Below are 11050 nucleotides of genomic sequence, written 5' to 3'. Positions count from 1 at the left end.
AGCATCCTTTTTTTAAGTTCTTAAATGTTGCAGCTCAACTTGCCAAGAGTCGTTATGATGAGTAGGGCTGGGGATCGATTCAAATGTCAAGAATCGAATCGATTCCGATTCTTAAGATTCAGAATCGATTATCATGATTCGATCCGATTTGATATTGATTTGGCTTAGTGTTATTTAAAATGTTTTTGAGCTGTTCCTGAATTATGACTGTAAAATAACTAGTGAAATAATTTCCCAATAATTATTGTGAAATAACTAAGAAATAAATAACTCAAACTGGCCTTTCAATATCCATTTAAAGTGCAAAAAAGAAAGAAATTGCAACAGTTCATGCAGTAAACAAATCATTTTAGCTTATCTAATTTATTCTGTCACCACACACACAAATTGCCATGAAGCACCTGCATTTTTCAGAAGTGTCATGACAAACTGTGTGTCCGACTACTGGGATTAAAGTTCACCTGGCGAAAATGATTGGGGGGGAAAAAAAAAAATCGATCTTTAGACATAAGAATCGATTTTTAGGAATTAATATGAGAATCGATTTAGAATCGGAAAATCAATTTTTTTCAACACAGGCCTAATGATGAGATGCTTTTAAGGACTTTTTTTTTTTGTTTTTTCTGGTATATTTTTATTTTATTTTTTTATTTAACCCGGTAGGTCAGTTGAGAACCGTTTGTCATTTACAATGACGACCTGGACAAGAGGCAGCACAAAGAGTCAAGCACATACAATCACAGTGAAACAAACAATCGAACATGATATATAAGAAACACAACACATAAAAAATATGAATTAAAAAGTGTTAGCGCTGCTCCGGAGGAATTGCAAACATGTGCAGTGATCACAGATGAATGTTTGGAGTGTACAGGACTCTCAGAAAATTTGAATATTGGGATTTTCTGTAATGCAATTACAAAAACAAAAATGTCATACATTCTGGATTCATTACAAATCAACTGAAATATTGCAAGGCTTTTATTATTTTAATATTGCTGATCATGGCTTACAGCTTAAGAAAACTCAAATATCCTATCTAAAAAAATTTGAATATTCTGGGAATCTTAATCTTAAACTGTAAGCCATAATCAGCAATATTAAAATAATAAAAGGCTTGCAATATTTGATTTGTAATGAATCCAGAATGTATGACATTTTTGTTTTTTTTAATTGCATTACAGGAAATAAAGAACTTTATCACAATATTTAAGATTTTCTGAGACAGTCCTGTATGTTTGAAGGAGGAGAATGAGATGAATGTGTGAAGTTTAAGTGTTTGTTGCAGATGATTCCAACCACTAGCAGCAGCCAACTGAAGTTAATTATGGCCAAAGGAGGTGCGGGATTCTGGAAAGACCAGGTTAATGTAATTGCTTGAATGTGGGTTTCCATTACTGATGTTGATATTAAGTAGTGAGCCAGGATATGATGGTTTTGTAGATGAAGTGATACCAGTGGATCAGTCTACGGGAGGGAAGTGAAGGCAGGTTGACAGGTGAGTCGAGGTTACAGTGATGGGTGTTAAAAGGAGCACCTGTAACAGAGCGGTAGATGACGACTGGTATATTAAACCAGGAGCCAGTTACCCAATTTTACATGCTTTTATATTCTTTATATTTATATGCTATGCAATTTCTTGTATACATCTTTTATATGCTCTTTACAGATTAGAACGTAAGCTGACTACTGTTCTGATAAATTGACTCTAAACAGTAATAGTAGTAATAATAATAATAATAATAATGCAATATTGTTATTGTTTAACATAATAATTACATCAATTATGAAAAATTATATACTAGGGGTGACCACACCCTCTGGTGGTTGGTTTGAATTACAAACGAGACGGTAAACTAAGCTTTTGATTAATATAACAGGGATTTGTGAATAAACCATTTTGCCAATAATATAATAAGATTAATGATATAAAATTGTTTTTTTTTTTAACAGATGGCTGGTCAATGAAGTCAAACAATACATGTTCAAAGCAAAGGGAGAAATGTGATTCAACACAAACACAAATCAAATTACAGATATAGTTCCATAATTTTGTAGTGAAAGAGCAACTCCAAAATAAATGAAAAACATCTTCAGGGGATCCTTCACAGAAACAACAGTGTCTATGTCTTTTTTGAAGCGTTGAACAAAAACTTTACATGGGTAGACTGTGAATTATTTTAAAAGATACTTCCTTCAATTTATTAGTAATTAAGTATTTTGCAGGTAACAACCAAAACTTTTTCCAGTCAAGATTGTTACCGAAGTTATTCCAATAAGAAACCACATATGGAATTGATACAACATCCTTCTGAAACAATGCACATAAATGACGACTATTATTGCGTCTTGAGGAGAAACAAATCTCACCAATTTCAAGTTTGGTCGGATCAAAAGACAAATTTAAATTCAAGTTCTGTCTCGCTGTACTTTTAAATAACATAACGACTCCAATAGGGATTGCATTTATAATGACATTAAATTCCTTAACGGGGACAATAATATTGAATTTCAACATACATTCTTGATATGTCAAAAGTAAGCCATTTGGGTTAAACAGCTGACCAACCAAAGAATGTTATTAGAAAACCAGGGTAAAATATGGACTTGTTTCTGTATATAATGTCTTTATTGTATTTTTGAAAATGAGGTCAAACAATATATTAGAACCATAGACTCTCAACCAATGCAAAGGCCATCAAGGCCTTAAGTTTGTGTGCTCTTTTTAATGTATTTCTATAGTTCATTGTGTCCTGATTTTCAGCCGCTGAGTGTGTGTCTCCTCCTGGCGGTTGGATTGTACTGTTTGTCTTTCAATTAAAAAAAAGATATATATTATTACTACTACTAATATTATTATTAATAATAATGCAATATTGTTATTGTTTAACATATTAAATATATAAATTATGAAAAATAATCTCGATGGGTGACCACGCCCTCTGGTGGTTGGTTTGAATCATAGACATATATATACAGGACTGTCTCAGAAAATTAGAATATTGTGATAAAGTTCTTTATTTTCTGTAATGCAATTAAAAAAACAAAAATGTCATACATTCTGGATTTATTACAAATCAAATGAAATATTGCAAGCCTTTTATTATTTTAATATTGCTGATTATGGTTTACAGTTTAAGATTAAGATTCCCAGAATATTCTAATTTTTTGAGATAGGATATTTGAGTTTTCTTAAGCTGTAAACCATGATCAGCAATATTAAAATAATAAAAGGCTTGCAATATTTCAGTTGATTTGTAATGAATCCAGAATGTATGACATTTTTGTTTTTTTAATTGCATTACAGAAAATAAAGAACTTTATCACAATATTCTAATTTTCTGAGACAGTCCTGTACTTTGTCTTCTGTGCAGTTGCATCTATTTTGTGTCAGTCTCCAAACAAAGATCTGTGAAGTTTCTGCAGTGTTGTCACCCTCTGTTGAAATAGTAAAATAAAACTAAATTCAATTCTCACAATCTTAAACCATTACTTTTTTTTCTTAACTTCATCCAGAGGGATGTTTTTGTAATTACATTACAGAAAATCACAATAATCTAATTTTCTGAGACAGTCCTGTATATGTATATATATATATATATATATATATATATATATATATATATATATATATATATATATATATATATATATATATAAACTAGGTGGGCGTGGCCAGCGTGTCCCGCCTGACGTCATATCCGTAGCCACCGCAGATGCTGAGCTATTATTATTATTACTATTACTAATATTAATAATATTAATAATAATGCAATATTGTTATTGTTTAACATAATAAATACATTATGAAAAATAATGGTTTGAGTTACAAACTAAAGTGGGCGTGGCCAGCGGAAGGGAAGGCATATAAGGGTTTCCGGTCCCGGCTGACGTCATATCCGTAGCAACCGCAGGTGCCGAGCTACCGAAGCGTTGCAGAACAGTCCCGTTTTACTCATTTTAATCATTAAAGGTGAGTTTGATCGATCTTTTTTATGTATTTATTTATTTTCTGCGTTAAAACCACACAGTTTGAACTTTGAGTATCTCACCCACTCGCCACGTGTTCCTGTTTTAAGTCACATTAACCGGCTGCGCAGCGAGACATTAGGTTCTGGGTTTGTTCTCGTTTTGTCTGGATTTTTCTGATTTCTAGCAGAAGTTCATGCGTCTACTTATATTTTTCTGTCTGTATCGATCCCTTTAGTAAAGAGTAATAAAGAACACGTATAAAGATAAAGTATAAACATCTAATAAGTCAACAGCTGCATTGCATCCTGGGGCGTGACTGCGGCTTTGTTGCTGCTCAAAACTACAAATATGTCACTTTGTGTGTCATTAATGTCACTTTACTGCGCAGTTAAAACCCAAACTCCACGAAACCGCGATTCAACTGTAACTAGATTAAAAAGTGAAGGTTTATTTCCCTTTGACTGTTTATTTGTATTGTTTTTTTGTTTAGTTTTTTCTGTATGCTCGAAATAAAGATTTTAATCCCAAAAAAAGGGGGGGAGGTTGAGACGCTGCAGGTTCACGTTACTTCCGTCAACATCGTTCTAAACAGAGCTGGGTAGAGTAGCCAAAAATTGTACTGAAGTAAAAGTACTGTTACTTCAGAATAATATGACTCAAGTAGAAGTAAAAAGTAGTCATCCAAATAATTACTTGAGTAAAAGTAAAAAAGTAGTTGGTGAAAAAACTACTCAAGTACTGAGTAACTGTTGAGTAACGTCTGATTTTTTATTTATTTATTTATTTTTTTTAACACAACCATTCAAACAGACAAAAGTACAAAATAATCAACTTCAGGCAAATTAGATCAATAATATAATAAAATAAATTAAAATTAATTTAAAAAAAATTCAAATAATCTTACAGTAAATTCAAGTACTTAAATAAATAATAAAATAATAGAATAAAAAAATAAATCAAGCACAAGTAGCACAAAATTTCAAGCCTTTGTACTTTTCTTTTTTAACCAGGCAGAACTAGAACAAGCCCATGAACTCATCGAAACTCTGTGTGTGTTTTGAGTCTGTGTAAATGTGACAAAACATGCAAAAACAAACATTTTTCCCCAAAGAATCACCCAGTGATGTCATGAGATTGACGTGTACGTAGATAAAAGGGATAAAAGAAAAGTAACAGCTCAACGTAGCCTAATGTAGCGGAGTAAGAGTAACAGTTTCTTCTTCACAAATCTACTCAAGTAAAAGTAAAAAGTATTGTGATTCAAAACTACTCCTAAAAGTACAACATTTCCCAAAACTTACTCAAGTAAATGTAACGGAGTAAATGTAACTCGTTACTACCCACCTCTGGTTTTAAATCATCTTAATTGATGTACTTTGTCATCTGTGCAGTTGCATCTATTTTGGGGGCTATTTTTATTTTTTAAGAATGAATACTTTTGTGTCAGTCTCCAAACAAAGATCTGTGAAGTTTCTGCTGTGTGGTCACCCTCTGTTGAAATAGTAAAATAAAACTAAATTCAATTCTCACAATCTTAAACCATTACTTTTTTTTCTCAACTTTATCCAGAGAGATGATCTGTGATTAAACAACCTTTAAAACCTAACTAACCCCATGTTATCTGTTTATCTATCTAGCTATGCATCTAATCTTAATCTCAAATCGCATTTCAAAACTCACCTTTTCAGAACAACTTTTAATGTTTGATTTGTTTCTTATCCTTTATCTTATCTTTTATCTCTTATCTTTTTTTATCCTGTGGTTTTTAATTTTTAATTTTCTTGATCTCAATGTTTTATCTTTGTGTCTGTGAAGCGTCTTTGAGATCTTTTAAAAGTGCTCTATAAATAAAATGTATTATTAATGTGGTTATAATTATAAGCATATGTCAATGTAATGCAAAATACAGCCCATAAAAGGAATTGATGCCTCTCTGAGGGGTTCATCAAAAGCTAAAAATGAAATCCATCACGATGATGGGACGCTCCATCATGCTGTTGCGTCAGACTAAAAAGTTACAACCCTTCATCCACAGCAGCCTGAGTTCCGCTTTCAGTGCTCTTTCGTGCATTCACAGCGAGTATTTTCTGAACCTCACATTTCCATGGTGTGGTCTCTTCTCCTTTTCAGACTTAGCAAGCAGCCATGGCCAGTCAAACGATGGACATCTTGGCGAAAGTTGTGGAACAGACGACCAAAGTGATGGAGGAGGAGTTGAATAATCAGCTGAGCAAACTGAATGAAATGGATGAAGATGACTTTGAGAGGCTGAAGGAGAAACGATTAGAGGCGCTCAAAAAAGCTCAGAAACAGAAGCAGGTAAGAGAAACATGTTGTAAAACTTTTATATTTTCATCATTTGTTGCATGTTTATCAGTGTTTAATGTTATTAGTGGACGAAAAAGGCCTGAGTAGATAAGTGAGAGATTTTGTTCTCTTGATTTCTGATCAGGTTTTCTGTATTCAATTTAAAAAACAAGGTATGGAAGAGACGAGTCGGGCTGAGTAGGTTCTGGTATAAAAGCGCCATAATTAGTCCGTCCTTTAAGTTAGACTCAAACCAGTCATGTATTGTGCCAGAAAGTCCGACTCAATTCTCCAGTCGCTCTATTAGAGACAACCTTCACCTTAGTGGGATCAATGATATCTGAAATTTTAGAGAGGAAGTTACGTATCTTGTGGTGCATTTATTGAGTTACAGGACAACGTGGAGGTGGAAGAGTAGACTTTTTTTTTTAAGATTTCAGTTCAGTTATTACTACTTTTTGGCTGCTTGAGTGGATGGAAATGGTGCTTTCAAAGAAAACAGAAAACTGTTGCTAGTCTCCGACGTAAAACTGTTTTTCTTCTATCGTCCTGTTCATTTGAAATTCTCCTCTTCACAGGACTGGCTGTCTAAAGGACACGGCGAGTACCGAGAAATCCCCAGTGAGAGAGAGTTTTTCACTGAGGTGAAGGAGAGCACAAAAGTTGTCTGTCACTTCTACAGGAATTCAACCTTCAGGTAAAGAACTTACTTCATGTAACTAACTATTACACACTCGTTTTTTTTTTTTTTTTTAAGCACCCGCTTTTATTTCTAAAATATTGTGTTTCAGGGTGTAAGAAGTGGTCCCTAACTCGCCTTAAAATTTGATAAATACAACCTCAGACGGACAACACTGATGTATTATACCGTGTCGTTATTAAACAAAAACTAAGCCACAATGCAGAAACAGTACTTGGAAAAACTAAGTACACCCCATACCTCAACAGTTTTATAGATAACTTGAGTTCATCACTTTTACCAGCTTGATTTGATTTATTTATTTTAATTTTATTTTTCATCATTACATTACAACTTTTGGTATTTTTTTGTTTATGCCCAAAAAAGGATATAATTGCATAAATTGTCTATTTCTTTGCTTAGTTATATAGTTAATATTTATTTTGGTCAATCACAAGCATAAAAATCAACAAACAAGATAACACATGTTTTTCTTTGGTCAATATTGTGATTATTTTGACCGAAAAGGTCTGGGCTTGAAGCATAAAGCTCATCTTGCCCACCTTTTAACATAATAGAATATACAAAAAGAACAATTGAAGTATCATAAGGCTACACAAAATAATAATAATAGTAATAATAATAATGCTTTATATACTGTCTTGGGGTTACATTTGCATAAAATGCTAAAAACCAAATTCGCAAAAAATGGAAAAACATAAACTGATTTCATCCGTCTCTGTTTCCTCCCTGGATCTGTTTGATAATTCTGACCCACATGATGTTTCTGAAAGCAGTTCTATCAGCATTCTGGGAGCTGATTGGTCCTTACAGCATCATTAGCTGCAATACTTGCTGTTGAATCTCAATATAATACTAGTAGTAATATGTTGCAGAACTACAGTCATATAATTCATGCAACAGCTGAAAAAACAGTTTTAATAACACTAAACCAAATCAATATCGGAATCTAATCGAATCAAATCTTGAAAAATCAATTCTGAATCTTAAGAATCGGAATTGAATCAATTCTTGACATGAATCGATCTCCAGCCCCGTCAATTCTTGAAAACCTTGAAACGATTCAGTCACAATTCTTACGGCAATAGATTTTTTTCCCAATATCCCCATTCATTATGATTTATTAAATGGCTCTGTTTTTGTCGTTGTTCTCTTTCTTCTACGTTTAGGTGCAAGATCGTCGACAAACACTTGGCCCTCTTGGCGAAGAAGCACGTTGAGACCAAATTCCTCAAGCTGAACGTGGAAAAGGCGCCGTTTCTGTCGGAGAGGCTGCGCATCAAAGTGATCCCCACGCTGGCGTTGCTCATAGACGGGAAAACCAAGGATTACGTCGTGGGGTTCAACGATCTCGGCAACACGGACGACTTTTCCACAGAGATGCTGGAGTGGAGACTCGGGTGTGCCGACGTCATCAACTACAGGTGAGACGCGGCGACGTGCTTCATTTAACCGTCATCTTTAAACGTCAAACTTTATGATATTGTAGAATTCCAAACAGCAAAAATTCTATACAAAGCCAGGAACAATTTATTACCAAATCACTTACAGAAACTGTTTCATGAATGAGAAGAGAGGGAGGGTATGATTTAAGGGAAACATTACATTTCAAGATTCAGCAAAATCGAACTACAATGAAAAGATTCTGCATAACAAATAATGGAGGGGGTTTTGGTTGCTTTTGGGGGGGCTTTGCCGTTATGAGTTATTTTCTTTTTTGTATATTGTTGAGACTGATATATTAATTTATAAATGGGTATATTTATATCAGTGTATATATGTGTGAGGATGTATTATTATTATTGATATTTATACAGGACTGTCTCAGAAAATTTGAATATTGTGATAAAGTTCTTTATTTTCTGTAATGCAAAAATGTCATACATTCTGGATTAATTACAAATCAACTGAAATATTGCAAGCCTTTTATTATTTTAATATTGCTGATTATGGTTTACAGTTTAAGATTAAGATTCCCAGAATATTCAAATTTTTTGAGATAGGATATTTGAGTTTTCTTAAGCTGTAAGCCATGATCAGCAATATTAAAATAATAAAAGGCTTGCAATATTTAATTTGATTTGTAATGAATCCAGAATGTATGACATTTTTGTAATTGCATTACAGAAAATCACAATATTAAAATTTTCTGAGACAGTCCTGTATATATTGATCTTTAGTTTTTTTGTATAGAAATTAAAATAATTTGGATCATAATGAAATATAGTATAGGGGGTGGGATTTAATACGTTTTTACTTCTTCCTACTCCTTTTCGAGCATGTTAATTATGGTAGATGCATGTTTTTTTTTTATTTATATTTTTGTTTTGTTTTCTACGCGCCCCTAAAGGGACACGGATTTTTTTATTTTTTTTATAATGAGTTTTAAGCGTGCGCGTGAAAACTTTAAGTGAGCACGTAAAGTTGTTTACTTGCAAGCAAAGTGGTAATGTCCTTATAATGGAGTCCCAGGTTAAAATATAGCTCAGCTAAATCCTGTAATGTAATTTCCATTCATAAACAGAGCAGGGCGCTACTGGTTGGTCTCCTGTTCCAGCAAAACTCCCATGTACTTGTTTTTACGCGCTCACGTAGAACAACTTTTAGGCGCTCACTTATAAGTTTTGTGAGAGCGCGTGAAACTTTTTAGTGAGTGCATAAACGTTTTACGTGCTCACGTAAACAACTTTACGTGCTCACTTAAAGGTTTCACGCGCACGCTTAAAACTCATTATAAAAAAAAAAAATCTGTGTCCCTTTAGGGGCTCCGTAGTTTTCCTATTTACATTTATTTATTGTTTTGTATTCACTACTGTTTCATGTTTGAAAAAAAAAAAAAAATTCAATTCAATCTTCTCTGTGGTCCCAGTGGGAACCTGATGGAGCCTCCGGCGGCCAATAAGAAACCGGGCTCCAAGTTCACGAAGGTGGAGAAGAAAACGATCCGAGGCCGAGGCTACGACTCCGACTCGGACTCTGGGGACGAGTGAAAACCGGGCCGGCGGGTTTCCCCCCGGGGCTACCTCACTCATCACTCTCTCGGACAGCCCGCGTTCATTTGTACTTTCTCATTCTGCTTGATCACATACTTTATAAAATATTCAATTGTATGTTTTTAGCCTAATTTAAGTTAAGTTTCTACAGTCGGATTAAGAGAAGTTGGATTATTTCTTTGTTCAAATGTTCTTTTTTTTTCTTTATTATTTTGCATACCTTGGGTATGAAATGTGCAGATTAATTGATCATCGTGGTGCCAATTTACCAGTAGCTCAATTATTTGTCAGCTGTGATTTTTTTTTTTTTAAATGCATTAAAAAGTAACAGCTTAAAAGCAGGAAGTTTGAAGTGATAAATGTGCCGAGTTTGTTTTCTCCTCATCCATTAGTTTATGTTAGTTAGTGAGTTACATGAACAGCAATAATGGCATCCATGGCAACGATCAGTGAGGGACGTGTACCAACATCAAATGTTTTGAGTTTAGCATCAAAACAGTTTTACATATCAAACTTGTAGCAAAAATTTGAATTAAATAATTCAGCTGTAATGAAAAAATCATTAATAAATTGAACTCTTGTGATTTTTTTTCTCCCTTTTTTAAATGACTCCTTTTGAGGGTTTTTTTTTCTTTTTATAAGCCCAGAGATGATGATGCTCATTGATCGTCATGGAAACACGGGCAGGAAATGTGAAGGAGATGGTGGTGGATGGGAAACGTGTTCAGCTGCACCCAGAGTTTAGTTGTAGATAAAATATTAAGTTCTGGAGCTTTGGAGACTCCTCGTCTCTAAAAGCCGTCCGAGTGCCCTCGTTTTCTTATTGGACGTCCCAGAATGCAACATCTGTCCTGATGCTGCCTGTCAAAGCCTCATGAACCTCTATTTGATCTCATTATTTTGTGGGTGCGAAGCAGAGAAAACTTCAGTTTGGCCGGATTCGGTTTATCACAAAATAATTGTTAAATTAATAACAGAGAAACGGGTCCAAGTCATGAATGTGTCAAAGTCAGAACCCGACCAGACTGAACATAATTCTCCATTAGGATTAAAAGATGGAATTGCTTTAATAGAAGAA

At 33.9% G+C, this 11050-nt stretch overlaps 1 protein-coding gene across 1 annotated transcript; it reads left to right on the top strand.

Annotated features, from left to right (window-relative positions):
- Positions 1-3880: 3880 nt before the first annotated feature.
- txndc9 (thioredoxin domain containing 9) lies at positions 3881-10273 on the top strand. The gene is made up of 5 exons (XM_061724595.1): positions 3881-3973; positions 6103-6291; positions 6858-6976; positions 8149-8403; positions 9849-10273. Exons 2-5 carry the CDS (start codon positions 6118-6120, stop codon positions 9967-9969), a joined length of 669 nt encoding a protein of 222 aa, XP_061580579.1. The 5' UTR covers positions 3881-3973; positions 6103-6117; the 3' UTR covers positions 9970-10273.
- Positions 10274-11050: the final 777 nt, after the last annotated feature.

The sequence above is a fragment of the Cololabis saira genome, chromosome 6 (genome assembly GCF_033807715.1).
Source record: "Cololabis saira isolate AMF1-May2022 chromosome 6, fColSai1.1, whole genome shotgun sequence".
In the NCBI taxonomy this organism is placed as follows: Eukaryota; Metazoa; Chordata; class Actinopteri; order Beloniformes; family Belonidae; genus Cololabis; species Cololabis saira.
Note: the sequence above shows the minus strand (reverse complement) of the source record. Positions and strands in the feature narration are given on the sequence as shown.